Below are 15,585 nucleotides of genomic sequence, written 5' to 3' on the forward strand. Positions count from 1 at the left end.
AACGACATCACCGCTAATGTCGTGCTGATATGCACCAAACGACGAAACTGTTTAAAAAAGAAAACAAATAAAAGTTAAACAGTAAATAAATATATACAAACATTCTTTTTGCGAGTTTCGAGGGTAAGAGAATCATATCAGTGTACGGTCATGCCAAAACACTCTTGTTGTTCAGTTAGTTAACATTAAGATAAGCATCCTATAACAATTATCGGTATTGTTGTCCACTTAAGCTCAACTTATCAGATGTAATCATGGCGAGAGGATACGTTAAGGTATGATTTATACTTACCAACCGGTGTTCATCCACATCACGACACATTCCCGTATCAAGGTATGCACGAGAGTTCATCTTACCGGTGAGTATACCGATTATCATCTGTTTGACCGTATAAATTGTGAGATACTCACTTATTTTGATTTGAAAACAAGTCCTTTGTGATATAATCACTTATTGATGAGGAACTTGATTTTCGTATGCATGAGGGCACAGGTGCAAGTCCGTGAACAGGTCAGTACTTCCGTACAGCAGAGAGACGAACTTGACACCCGGATAAATGTGATATTTTATCACTTATTTGATTTGGACATGTGATTGTTTATCACTTATTGAGGTCGAATGCAGTATGCAATATGTGCACGTATGTATAGTATCATGGAAGATCTAGACTTGCGTCCCCGTTATTTTTCGGTAAAAGATACAACCATGATACCCAGATGATAAGCAGCATAAAGACCGAATATCTCAGAACCTCGGCAATCTATCAAACGAAATTTCGGTACTAAGACCATATGCCAATGAATGGTTCCCACCTGGTCTTCAGTCGATTAAGATTTATATCACCCTGCACACTTTAAAATGATTGTGAGCCTACCGATACATCTTATATAGAGCTGCTTATCGCTTTTCATTTAAGGTTTAAAGAGGTTTAGATAGACCACTGATGTACTATCATTTTCTCTTTTGCTCGCCAGGAAACTCATTTTTGTTTTTCTATTGTTTTTGTGTTTTTGAAATTTTTCGATGTTTTTGTATTTTCCGATTTTTGGATTTACTCCCCCTAAAATCAACAAACTAAGACAAATTTAAAAACACACAAAGATATTTACAAAAATGATTTTCCGATGTTGGTTTACTCTTGCTTGACCTTAATGCCGTTTACCAATAATAAGAAATCAAATCTAGATTTGTCAAAAGCTTTGGTAAATAAGTCGGCACGTTGGTCATCGGTGTGGACCTTAACAACATCGATTAGCCTTTTCTCAAAGCAATCACGTATGAAGTGATATTTGATTTCGATGTGTTTGGTCTTTGAATGCTGCACAGGATTTTTAGTGATATCTAAAGCAGCAGAATTATCAACGTATATAGGAGTAGTTAGGAATTCAAAACCGTAGTCCCGCAATTGTTGTTGGATCCAAAGAACTTGTGAACAACAACTTGAGGCAGCAATGTATTCAGCTTCGCATGTTGATGTAGCGACACACGTCTGCTTCTTGCACTGCCAGGTGACTAGGCGATTTCCTAAAAACTGACATCCAGCCGTTGTGGATTTGCCGTCGATTTTACATCCGCCAAAATCAGAATCACTGAATGCGACCAAGTCAAAGTTATTATCCCTAGGATACCACAGACCGGTGTCTGGATAAGCCTTCAAATAACGAAAAATCCTTTTGACAGCTGCAAGATGTGAGGCCTTCGGGTTGACTTGATATCTGGCAAGCAGGCATGTTGGGTACATTATATCTGGCCTTGATGCTGTGAGGTACATAAGGGATCCGATCATCGCGCGATAGTATGAAGGGCTAACAGGTTCACCCTTCAAGTCAGGAGTAATTCCATGATTAGTTGGCAATGGGGTACCAATGGGCGTTGCATCGGACATCTGGAACCGGCTCAAGATGTCTCCAACATATTTAGTCTGATGGATGAATATCCCAGACTCCGTTTGTTGCACTTGTAGGCCCAAAAAGAAATTCATTTCCCCCATAGCACTCATCTCGAACTTATCCTGCATGATGCGCTCGAAATTCCTGCACAAAACATCATTAGTAGAACCAAAAATAATATCATCAACATATACCTGTACCAGAAGAAGATCTCCATCTTGTTCTTTGATGAAGAGAGTACAATCGATAAGACCTCTTCGAAAACCGTTCTCCAACAGATATGTAGATAAGGTTGCATACCAAGCTCGTGGCGCTTGATGAAGACCATATAGAGCTTTGTTGAGCAACCAAACCCGATCGGGATGAACAGGATCTTCAAAACCTGGAGGCTGTTCGACATATACCTCTTCTTCAACCACACCATGTAAAAATGCACTTTTGACGTCCATCTGGTAAACTTTGAATCCTTTGAATGAGGCATAAGCCAGAAAGATCCGAATAGCTTCCAGACGTGCAACTGGTGCATAGACTTCGTTGTAGTCGATACCCTCTATCTGACGAAAACCTTGAACGACTAAACGAGCTTTGTTTCGAATGACCACTCCACGGTCGTCTTTCTTGCATTTGAAGACCCATCGAGTGCCAATCTTCTTATAATTCTCAGGCTTTTCAACAAGCTTCCAAACACCCAGCTTGTGAAATTGCTGTAATTCTTCCTGCATGGCCTCAACCCAAGCACTGTCTTTCAATGCTTCTTTCCACGACTTTGGTTCTTCTTGTGACACATAACACGCGAAGGACCAGTCATTTTGTTGACCAGATTCTCTTATAGCTGAATACAAACCAGCATTCCGGTTGTTTCTCAGCTGATTACGCGTCTGCACCCCGCGATGGACATCTCCTATGATATTCTGCTGGGGATGGGTATCGTGAATCCGCATTTCAGGATTATCTGGCACACGTGCATTGATACCCAAATTGTTCAGATTAAGATCAACAACCAACTCCACACCAGGAATGTGGTTAGAAGTGGATGCATTCCCTTCAGCAGTATCTATATTCTGCGTATGAGGTGTATCCCCAGAGGCACCTTGAACAGGAGCAGCTGGAGCTGAAGATCCTTCGGCTGCATCATGATATTCATCATCTTCAGAAGAGTCATTATAATCAGCAGCATCTTCATAAACCTCATTTTGAACCATATTGTTGACTGACGTAGAAGCTTGAGGGTCAACAACAATAGGTCTAACCAATGGCGAGACAGCAGCGTTGTCACTTTCCAACAACATTCGAGCCGCTGCTGATTCTTCGTCAAAGGTTGGCAGATTGAAGGAGTCAAATAGCCCATCATAATCGAACATCCACGGATCACCCGGAGCCCTAACAGGACTCGTGTACCTTTGAACCCTAACTTCACTCCATAGCTCAATCTTTTTGGTAGCTAGATTCCAAACACGAAAATTCGGAGTTGCATATCCAAGGAAGAAACCCTCGATAGCTCGTGCACCAAACTTTCCATCCGGTTCAATCATAGTACAAGGAGCACCAAACGGTTCAAGGTAAGAAAGATCCGGTTTCCTTCTCTGAAGGAGTTCGAAGCAAGTCTTGCCATGTCTCTTAACTGTAAGAACTCTGTTCAACGTGTAGCAAGCAGCCGATACAGCCTCTCCCCAGAATTGAATAGGGAGTTCCGACTCTACTAACATTGTTCTTGCAGTTTCAATAATAGTTCGATTCTTCCTCTCAGCGACACCATTTTGTTGTGGAGTATAACGAGAACTGTACTCATGAAGAATGCCTTTAGAAGTACAAAACTCATCCATAACTTGATTCTTGAATTCAGTTCCATTGTCGCTTCGGATCCTTTTCACTTTCAACGTATAGAGATTCTCCAACATTGTAAGAAGATCCTTGAGGATGCCAGGAGTTTCACTTTTGTGTGCCATAAAAGATACCCAAGAAAATCTAGAGTAGTCATCAGTAACTACTAAACAATAAGCATCACCAAACGTTGTCTTGTGCTTCATAGGTCCAAAAAGGTCCATATGAAGACGTTCGAGAGGCATGCTGACAGTGTTGATTTTCTTCAAAGGGTGAGACTTCTTCGTTTGCTTCCCCTTTTGGCAAGAGACACAGATATCTTGTAGATGAAAACTTCTTACAGGCACACCATTCACAAGATTATTTTTCACCAAATGGTTCATTTTTCTCAAGTGAATGTGTCCCATTCTTCTGTGCCAAGATATAGACTCCTTTTCTGTGGCTTTTGAGACAAAACAAGTAACTTGTGCAGATGTAGTAATCGCTTGGCTCATATCGAGAATATAAAGATCATTAACTCTCGGAGCCGATAAGAGAACCCATTCTTGTGGAATTTTGAATCCAGGCTTCAGCACATAACAGCCAGCATCATCAAAAATCACTGAGAACTTTTTATCGCAGATTTGCGACACACTGAGAAGATTGTGATCAATTTGCTTCACATAATTGATCTTATCAAAGCACACGATACCATTGGAGATACTTCCTTCTCCAGTGATGTACCCACCTTTATCACCCGCAAAAGCAACATACCCTCCTCTAATATTTCTCACGTCATACAGGAGCCGTAAGTCGCCAGTCATGTGCCTGGATGCTCCACTATCAACAATCCAATGACTATTAATAGTTCCTCCTAGAACATCCTGCACATGTCAATTAAACACATCAGTTGAGAATGGGGACCCAAGCCTTAGTGGTCTTGGGTCGTCCCTTGGCATCACGATACGTAAGCTCTATCTCTTGATGGTTTTCAAGAACAACTGCTCCCCCTGAATTGTCACCCGACTTAGGTAACCAAGTTTGTCTGTGCCTACCAGTTTTTGAAGATTCTGGTTTAACAGGTTGTGACACACTTGGTTCCTTCTGAACTGTTTTAACTTCAGATTTTAAAGCTTTTTCAACAGTTTTTATGTTCTTACGTCGTTGTTTAGTTTCTTGTTCTTTTACAGTTCGTTTATCTTGTTTAGGTGAAACTGACCGACGTTGAGGGTGAACTGTTTCAGGTGAAGCTTTTTCAACCATTTTCTTCTTTGGAGCATTTGGGCAATTTCTGATAATGTGCCCAATTTCTCCACATTTGAAACAAGTTCTCCTTTCAACAGACTTAGGAGAACCTGATCGACTACCAGATGTTGAGGTCGTGGACCCAGAGGTACTAGCCTTTTCATCACACCCGTTTGTGTGTTGAGTGTAATTGTTATCACTGTTTCGTTTTAAGATTGTGACTTGTTTTACAAAATCTGTATTAGATTTGTTTTCAAAAGTTTCAATCTTATCAGTACCCTTGGATGACACAAACTTGACATCCTTTTCTTTCTTTTGAACTCGAGCTCTTGTTGTTTCAGGCTTTTGAGCTCGATTGATTGGTTGTTTACCTTTAGAAGCACTAGGTTGTAGAGTGGTTGAAGATTTCTGATTCCTAAACTGTTTTCTAATTTCAGATTTAGGAATTGGATCACATTGTGTTACCACAATTCCTGGTAGAGTTTTTCCCAAAAATTTGTTTGTATTGTCTTCAAAGACTTTATCAATCAAAGATTTATTTACATTTTTAATTGGAAAAACGTGATCTGAATAGATTTTACTATCTCCAACCAAGGTATACAACACATTACTGCTTTTAACAGTAGACACCGCCTTCTTTTCAACCTTGACAGGATCAATCACTTGCTCTTTAACAGATGGAACCTCAGGAGTATCAGGATCACAAAGGATGTGATTCTCTCGTGGAATATCTACTCCTTTCATCTTGCCAAGTGATTTATCCTGATCACTTACAGCCACATCTGATTCATCATCCGATGTCTCATAGTCCTCGATAATTGGAGGACTTTGTTTCATGGATGGTGAAGTTTCTTGTTCCTTAGGGGCTGTGTTTGAAGAACTGTCCGATTTGAACCCTAGGCCAGTAGAAAATTCCTCAAAGTTCAAAGGCACACTGGGTTCATACCGAGGCATTTCCTCTTCATCGGGCATCTTGGTATAGTTGTCCATCAAAGGGGGTGGACACGCCTTATACCCTACACCTTTCACGTTACCTTTCAGTTGTTGAACGTCTATGATGTGATCAAGCACAAATCGGGAGTTAGAATAACTATCCAATTTCTGTTTGATCGCATCATGCTTGCATTGGGCAATGGCTAATTGCTTCTTAGTTTCTTCCACAAGGTTAATGTACTCATTTATACTTACTTGTTTGTGGTAAACTACTTTGTTAACCTCGGACACATTTTTCTTTAATGTTTCTATTACAGATTTAAATTCTTTTTCATTCCGGGTTAAAGCCATGTTTGCCTCTTGGCATTTTGACAGTTCAATAACCAAATTCTGATTATGACTATGAAGCTTTTCTGATTCAAGCTTCATCTCTGCACATGATTTACAAATACTAGGAGCAGGAGGTTCAGAAGTTACCTGACTAGTAGAGGCTGAACCATTTGCCATAAAGGCAGTTTGAAAAGAAAAAGCTCCATCTTCAGAGAATAGCTTTTCCATTTCCATTGATGTATCAGCAGCCTTCCTAATCAGAATTGATTTCTGACATTTAAGCTCATCAGCTTCATTCAGTAGCTCCTGTATATCATCATCTCCTTCTTCATTCACATCAGGCTCTGAGTGATTATCCCCAGAAACAGAGCCTTCTTCATCCGAACTGCCCGAATAACCAGAACTGTCATCGCTCCCAGAAGATTCTTCTTTATGAACCTGCTCGATGACTTTAGCATACAATGCAGTTCCACTTCCTTGATCACCTTCACCAAACTGCACTGACCAGTCACATCCTTCATCAGCTTGAACAGCCAAAGCCCGATTGTGATTGGTAGCTCCAGGCTGTCCCTGATTGTTATTCACTGCCACCATCCTCCGTTCACGGTTTTCTTGTTGGGCATTCGCATTAGTCTGGTTTCTGAACGGGTTGTGATTGCCGTGTTTTGTTGGTCGAGTGCACTCACGTTTAAAGTGCCCTTTCTCGCCACAATTAAAGCACGTGACGGCATTAATATCAAACCCATACTTCGTGTTTTTCTTTCCTTCCAACGAAGTTCTTCCAGTTCTCGCCATGAAATCTTTTGCCCTTCTAACCGCACTAGCAAAAGCCCATTTAATATCCATCAACTCCATTTCTTCCTTGTCGATCTGATCATAATCTTCATTGGTCATGTTGATGTTTCCAAGCTGACCAGCTACCAAACCACAGTAAGCACTGACCATGGTGTTGATAATTTCCATATGTTCCTTAGCAACTTCAATACTAAGGTGTGAAAGATTTGAGTTGTCGACTCGGATTGTGTGATGACTTTGGGATTGAGGTTGAGGATTGCTTGTATAGTGAGCTTGCTGTTGTTGTTGTTGAGGTTGTGGTTGTGGCTGTGTTGGAACAGGAATGTAAGACCTCGGATCGAATTGAGGTTGTGGTGGAGCAGCTGTTGATTGAGGAAATGGAAAGGAACTCGTATTGGACACAAAAGCAGTTTGAAGCTTCGGTTGCTGAACAGAACTAGCTGAAGGACCAAAACCAGGCAAATACATTTCTGTATTTTGAGGAGCTGGAGCACGCCTTGCTTTCCTAATTTCTTCATCATTTTTATGTTCCAGCTTCTGAATGAACTCATAGATGTTAATCTCATCTAGAGCTTTAGTATGCTTCAACAGCTCAATAAACGAACTCCATTTTGGGGGTAGGGCGTCAGCAAACCTGTTCACCATGTCTTGTTGAGTAGCTGCCACCCCATAAGCACACATTTCACTAATCAAATGATAGAAACGTGTGGTCATATCATTCAGAGTCTCGTTTTCCAAAAACTGAAAAGATTCAAATTCTTTCTTCAACAAATCATGCCTAGACTTTCGAGCAGCTGCATTGCCTTCTCCTCTAGCAACTAAGGCATCCCACAATGCTTTCGCGGTCTTGCAATATGAAAACTGATGGTAGATGTCTTTGTTGAGTGCTTGAGTAAGTATGGCATATGCCTTTTTCTCCAATTCATAAGCCTTCTTGTCATTTTCAAGCATATTGGCGTAACCTTCTGAAGTGGATGCTCTACTTTCAAGACTTTCATTGAATGCATTGACAAAACACATCCAAAGGTCGGTGCTTTGTCCTTGAACATATGTGTGAAAGCGGCCTTTCCATGACGGAAAATCGTTCATGTGGTTCAGCTTTGGTGGACGATTGTTACTGCCTGTTTCACTCTCACTAATCAGAAGATTCTGAAGACTTTGACTTTGATTGGATACCAAAGCCCATTGACACGAACTTATTGATTGTTGTTGTTTTGGAATGGCACTCGTCATATATTCAGCCATCGACATCTGTTTCAGATCTGGTTGTGGATCCGTACTCCAATCCCAAGGACTTGTGCAACTCATTGTGATCAAAAATTAACAAATAACCTACACACCACAAACTGTTAACAACAAACAGACAACAATTGAAAGATACAATCTGATCGAAAGATCAAGACTTGTTCGAAGGATCAACAGTGATCGAAAGATTACTGTTGAGTTTCGAGCAATAGTCTTCGAAAGATTCTCAATGAAAGATCCTTATCTTTCGACTGATTATCACGAAAGATTCAATGTTCGAAAGATTTATATCTTTCGAATACTGATCTCGAAGGATTCACAATGAAAGATCCTTATCTTTCGAGATGTATCCTTATCTTTCGGACAACCAACTTTCGAAAAGATTCCAACTACGAAGGATAACCCTTAGACTTCGAAAGACTACTCGAAGGATGCTTATCTTTCGAGCTGCCTTTGATCGAAAGATGTCGAAGGATATCTTTCGATGTCGAAGGATATCTTTCGACAGCTCTGACACACTGACACAAAGTACGACGGGTTGGTGAAAAAGGTGATGTGTTGATGTACCAACTTTCGGCAGAAAGGATGGTTCTGCAACAACTTTTCACCAAACAATTGACTTTCAAAAATTTTTGCCAAAATAAGCAACCTTATCTTCAAGAACTGGTCACCGGAAACACACCGGAGATATAGCCGGAAAAATCAAGGTTTCACAAAAACGATTTTTATGTTACCCAAACCGACCCCGAACACTCCCGATAGGTTTAGTATGCGTTTTTATGCAGAAAACTACCAAAAACGGGTGCTAAACCAAGTGTCCAAACACACCAAGAACTTGAACAAACCGGTTTTAAACAAGGTAAAGAGCGAGGCTCTGATACCACTTGTAGGTCCCTTTTCTCGGAGGATCGAGAACAAACCTAAACCTTGTTATACTAACCCACTAGCGAGTGCGGAATCCAAGCTATTAGGCAAACCGGGATGAAGCAAGAACAAACACAAGAACACACAAAGTTCACCGATTAACACCACTGTATTAATACGTATGAAGGTTTACGGTTACAAGCACAAGGTTTACAATCTGTTTGCAAACTCTCTAAAGTGTGTGTGTGTGTGTGTTTTCCAGCAGAGTTTCTCTAACTCTCCAAATGTGCATCTCTCTAACACTAACACACTGCATGGGTATTTATACCCATACATAACAGGTCTGTCCGAAGGATTCGACAGATGGTCCGAAGGATCATCTGTCGATGACAATGTGTCCGAAAGATCAGCATGGACATCGAAGGATCATCCTTCGATGCCTAATGGTCGAACCATGGTCGAACCATATCTTTCGAGCACCTCGAAGGATGATGCGTATCCTTCGAGGCTATCCTTCGATTCAGATAAACATCATGTTGTCCAAGTCAAACTAGGAGGATAGTTGACTTGGTCAACTTACAGACTGATTTGGAAACATCGTTTACATACAGACCGAATACAGACAAAGTACAGACACAAGTGCACCAACACACCTTCTTCCCGTTTATTGCAAAACCTTGCCGTATGTCCTAATTTTTTGGCAATTATAACACCGAATCATTTTATTAAATTTGCCCTTTCCCTTTCCTCGGCCTCTTTCGGTGTAATCAAATCTAGATAATCTAGATTTATCGTAGCCACTTCCCTGAACTTGGAAGGCCTGTTCGACCGAGGTATCATCATCATATTGTTTAATTCTTAATTCGTGCGATTGCAGGATTCCTAGCAATTCCTCTGTGGAGATTGCGTTTAAGTCTTTTGACTCCTCAATCGCTACTACAACCGATTCATATTTTCTAGTCAGACTTCTGAGTATCTTTTCAATTACGCGTTGTTCTTCTATTCGTTCTTCATTCATGCGCAATTGATTGACTATTACAGTAATTCGGTTAACATAATCTTCTACAGTTTCTGTTTCTTTCATCTTTAAACTATCGAATTCACATCTTAGGGTTTGAAGCCTTACCGTTTTAACCCTATTCTCGCCCCTGTAGGCTTTGTGAAGAACTCCCCACGCATCTTTGGATGTTTTGCATGTTGCAATGCGTTCAAACACCACTTCATTTACTGCCTGAAACATAATATGCAGTGCCTTCTTATCCTTCTTTACCTTTTCTTTATAAACGTTCTGTTCATTCTCCGGTGCTCCTGTTGCAATTTCTGTATAGCCTTCCTCCACAATTGTCCACAAATCCTGTGACTCCAGTAAGACTTTCATCTGTATGTGCCAGTGATAGTAATTTTGTCCCAGTAATTTAGGAATTTGAGTCTGAAATCCGCCATTAGACGTCATGTTTGTTTAATCGTCGGAATGGATTTTTGTGAATCTGAAGTCTGATATGATCTGATATGTGATGAATTATTTGAGATTGAAAAGAAAAACTTGATTGGAGATCGGTGGCTCTGATACCACTTTATTGGAATGAAATTCGCTGGTATAGATCAGAATGTTTATGATGTTCAGATAATGAATTGGTGAATCTGAATGATACATACATCGTTTACTATATACAACCGAGGGGTTTAAGAATAACCGCCCTTAACTTAGGTTAACCCTATTAATAATAGAAAAACATAACAGAACTTATGTTATACCTAATATAAATACATATAAACTTATAATATGATCTAGCTTAATACTTGTCTCGGTCTAATAATCTTGAGGCTCAACTCTTTAGGTGGCAGGCTTTCCGATTTTGATTTCTCCGGTTTCAGTCAACTCACCAAAGTTGACCTTGCCGTAAATCAATTCAGCGGGGTGCTACCTAAAAGCCTTTTCTCATGCAAATCACTTACCGCCATTCGGCTAGCAAGAAATAAACTAGTGGGGGAAATCTCACCTGACATACTTGAACTGCCATCACTGTCCTTTCTCTCGCTTGCAAGGAATACCTTCAAGAATCTTAGTCAAGCATTGAATATTCTTAGCCGTCATGAGAAACTCACCACTCTCCTCCTCTCTTACAATTTCTTTAATGAAACCCTACCAGCTGTAGGAATTTCAGGGTTTCAAGACCTTAAGGTCATGGATCTCGCTGGTTGCAGGTTGTTTGGTCAAATTCCAATTTGGCTGATGTCACTAACGAACCTTGAGTTTATCGCCCTCTCTGATAATAACATCAGTGGCAAAATTCCTGGCTGGTTACAATATCTTCCAAATCTATTTTATCTTGCTTTAAATAACAATTTACTCTCAGGAGGTTTGCCTGTAGAGCTTACTAGACTTCCAGCACTTGCAACACATCAAGTTCTGGATCAAGTAAAAAATGATAACTTTGAATTACCTGTGATCATTGTACCACTAAATGCTTCTAATTGGCAGTATAATTGTCCAGCCTCCATACCCCCTATGCTGGACCTTTCTTACAATAACCTGAGTGGAGACATACCAGTTGAGATTGGCAATATGAAGTCTATTCAAGCTCTTTATCTGAGTAATAACTATTTCTCTGGCACCATTCCCAGTTCAATTTCAAACCTCACAAACCTGGAAGAACTAGAGCTCTCTCACAATCTTTTATCTGGTGAGATCCCAACGTCCCTTACAATCTTGAACTTTTTGTCTTCTTTCAATGTTGCATACAACAATCTGCAAGGTTCAGTACCAACCGGGCGCCAATTTGATACCTTTTCAAACCAAAGTTACGAAGGCAACCCACGATTATGTGGTCCCCCCATGCAAAAGTCTTGTAGCAAACGATCAGATCCTTCTTTTCCTCCTTCAGGACCTAAGAAAGGCCTTGACACGGAAATGATCTTTGGACCACTCCTCGGGTTTTGTTTTGGATTTGGGATCATTCTCACATGTCAATTACACTGCATGCTGTCAGAAAGATCGATTCTCCCTAGATGGATCCATAGGTACTTCATATGGGCATGATGTCCTTTAGTTCCATAGCAACATTAGATGTCGCCAAGGATGCGGGTGTAGTCATATTGTTCCTTATTAGACTAAGTGTTGTAGTATACGGACTAATGTGTAATATGTTTTTCTATATAAGCACCTCTTATGTAACCCTGATGGCATCATTGGTTTCAAATAGTTTTTCTTTTTGCTAATTATACTTTTTCTTATTTGTGGAAAGGAATTATTTCTTGATAACGGTGTATTAATGTATAAAGAGATACATCTCAACTATAATAATTTGAATGGAGAATGGAAATCTATTTGTTTTAACAAGGAATAAGACTGGGCCTGCAGGGTTGCTAATGTCATCTTGGTGATATTATTTAAGGTCACATAACTCTTCCATAAAAAAAATTTAGTGCCAGGCCTGCTCCTGATTATGAGCAAGAAAAGCAAGACACAGGGGCGTCTGTGTGGTTAAAGCTTCACATTGGTATGAAAAAAACTGTATTCTTCTCTTCATTCTGCTGGTACTTACACCGATAAAGTTTGGTTCAACTTGATGTATAAAACTGTGTTCAGTTTGGTGTAACTAAGGGTACAATGACAATAACTAACTATGTTCTTGTCAGAGGCGTCTCTGAGATTCACGTACCCTGTTCGAGCTTAAAAAAATGTGCCCTTCCATAATGTTTTATTATTATTTAAAAATAAAAATCAAATTAGTATTGAGCTCAATAAACCTAATGCCAAGTGGGCTAAATTCTAAACCACAAAAAATGATTTGTAAACGGGCCTATATTGGAATTGGTATATGTTTACTATTTTTTTAAAAAAATAGCATATATATATTGGATTTTTTTTAAATCGTGTGCCCCTCAAAATCACGGGCCTTGTGCGGAGGTCCTCCCCGCACACCATTGAAGCCGCCACTGGTTCTTGTTCTTCTTGTTCTTGTTCATGATCTAGATACATATATATTCGATCAGCTGATATACATTCAGCTCATTTATCTCAACGGATTGCATCTACAGATCTTTAACACAGATACACATTTCTTAATCTTAAAAATCTTCCTTTCAAGAAACCAACTCGATGCTAGTTGCTAGATTCTGTTGGGATTCAGAGTTCATCACAGCGGAAGTATTATGAATGTTGGAATATAACGAAAGGTTATGCAAAAGAATGATTGGAAAAATGAGAACAAATTGGTAGACAATTATATGAAAAACAGTAAACTGTCTTGGTACCGTGTTATTCAACATATCCAGTAATGCCTTGAATTCTTCGTGTCTCATATGATTTTCTAAGATTTCTTGCTTCTCCGCCTCCCCTAATTCATCTTCTTTAGAGAGACATCGTTTATGGAATTTGTGACCGGGTTACTAAACTTGGGGTAAATTTGACATCTTTCAGCGTTAATCTTAACAGTATATCCTTGCATAATTAAGTGGTCCATACTTAAGACATTTCGGTTTAAACGATTCAAGAACTCCCATAGAATTGAAACAAGAACCAACAATGGAGAAACTTGTACATACACAGGGAATTGGGGTAGTTGACACAATAAGAATTCCAAGGGTATTCTTTACATCTGACATAAATAGAAAATGTTTTGAGCCTAGACCAATTGACTAAACAAGGGTTTGTGATCAATGTTAGTGGAGATACTTGCAAGATCGTTCCAATGTTCGAAACATTGAATGATCTTAATGCATTACCTATGTCAACGAACAATGAAGAGGGCATAATTCGTGAAATGGAATTAGAAAAAACATTTACAGTAGAAAAGAATGAGATGTTAGAAAATTATAAGAGTGTACACATGAATGCTTATCATGAAGAACTTGATCAAGATTCTAAACAAAATCTTGATGCGAAGAATGAGGTTGTGGGGCAAAATAACTTCGTAACTTTCACAGATTGTGAGTTTCATAGATTCTTTAGATGACACTGATTATGTAATGGAACACAAGTTTGAATTAAGGGAGAGATTTGTAGAAATGGTTAATTGGTTTCTTCACAACCAATTTGATGATAACAAATCATCGTGATTTACCCCAATCACACAAGAAGGAAATGTAGTAGACTTGTTAGATTTGTATCTAGTAGTAAAAAGAGAGGGCGAGCAATATAAAAGGGTAAATTAAAAGATAATATCTCAAAATAATATCTCAACTAACAATCTCAATCATCTCCTACAATATCTCCTGTATTATTGTATTCAGGGGCTATTTGGCTAAGCTTATTTTAATGACTTATTTACTTATTTACTTTTTGAAAAGTTAAAAGGTGTTTGGGTTAGCTTATTATGCGAGAGGAATAAGTAAATAAGTCACTCCATTCCGACTTATTTACTTTTCCAAAAAGTCAATAAGTAAATAAGTCACTAAAATAAGCTTAGCCAAACAGCCCCTCAATGTATTGATTTTATTTCGTTGTATTGTTTATGTAATTTTGATATATAATAGCAATAGCAATCTCTCTATAATCAAGAGAGAATTCGTTCCTCACATGGTATCAGCCAGAAGATATGTTTGATCTCTCTTGTTCTTCGATCCCTGCCCATTCTTCGATCCCTCCCTGACCATGCCTTCCACTACTTCCGCAAACTCTTCTTCTTCATCCACCGAATCCAAACTCCCCATGGCCACCATTCTTCACATGATTACTCTTAAACTTTCCACTTCCAACTACCTCTCTTGGCAATATCTGATTCTTCCTCTTCTTGCTAACCAAGGACTTGTCGGTCACGTCGATGGGTCCATTTCTCCGCCAGCCAAGACTGTTCTGGTCGACAACAAGGACCAGCCCAACCCTAAGTTTTCTTCCTGGTCCATTCAAGATCAACAGGCTATTCTCATTCTCAACTCCTCTCTCACCGAAGAAGCTATCGCCGAGATTCTCGGCTTATCCACCGCCAGGCAGATCTGGACTGCACTTGAAGCGGCCTATAGCAACACGTCCCTTGAACGTATGCACCTTCTTCGTGACAGCCTGCGTCAATTAACCAAAGGATCGTCAACCGTGGCAGATTTTGGTCGCAAATTTAAAGGTATTTGCGATCAATTATCGGCCATTGGTCACCCGGTTAGCGACACCGATAAAACCCATTGGTTTTTGTGTGGCTTAGGACCTTCCATTGAAAGCTGGTCCATCGCCATTCGAACTAATCGTGACCCGTTACCCTTCCGCAACCTACTCATCAAGGCCGAAAGCAAGGAACAGTTTCTTGCCTCACTTCACCCACCATCTCCTGCCCAGGTTGCCTTTACAGCCACTCACTCCCATCATCGGTCCTTGGGGTCGGGTCCCAATCGCTCCAGAAATGCCTCCCGCAGACAGCCTCAAACAGTCCCTTCCAAAGGAACTCATCACCCACCTCATTATCAATTGTGTCGAACAAATGGTCACTATGCAAATAAATGTCCCAAACTTGCTTCCTTTGCTACGTCCGCCTCCTCGGATGAGGGCCT

General features: G+C 39.9%; 1 protein-coding gene across 1 annotated transcript; it reads left to right on the forward strand.

Moving 5' to 3' along the window:
- Positions 1-10,684: 10,684 nt before the first annotated feature.
- Positions 10,685-14,060, forward strand: LOC110875192 (receptor-like protein 2). Its single transcript, XM_035976809.1, has 3 exons — positions 10,685-10,711; positions 10,895-11,858; positions 13,735-14,060. Exons 1-3 carry the CDS (start codon positions 10,685-10,687, stop codon positions 14,058-14,060), a joined length of 1,317 nt encoding a protein of 438 aa, XP_035832702.1.
- Positions 14,061-15,585: the final 1,525 nt, after the last annotated feature.

Source organism: Helianthus annuus, chromosome 9 (genome assembly GCF_002127325.2).
Source record: "Helianthus annuus cultivar XRQ/B chromosome 9, HanXRQr2.0-SUNRISE, whole genome shotgun sequence".
In the NCBI taxonomy this organism is placed as follows: domain Eukaryota; kingdom Viridiplantae; phylum Streptophyta; class Magnoliopsida; order Asterales; family Asteraceae; genus Helianthus; species Helianthus annuus.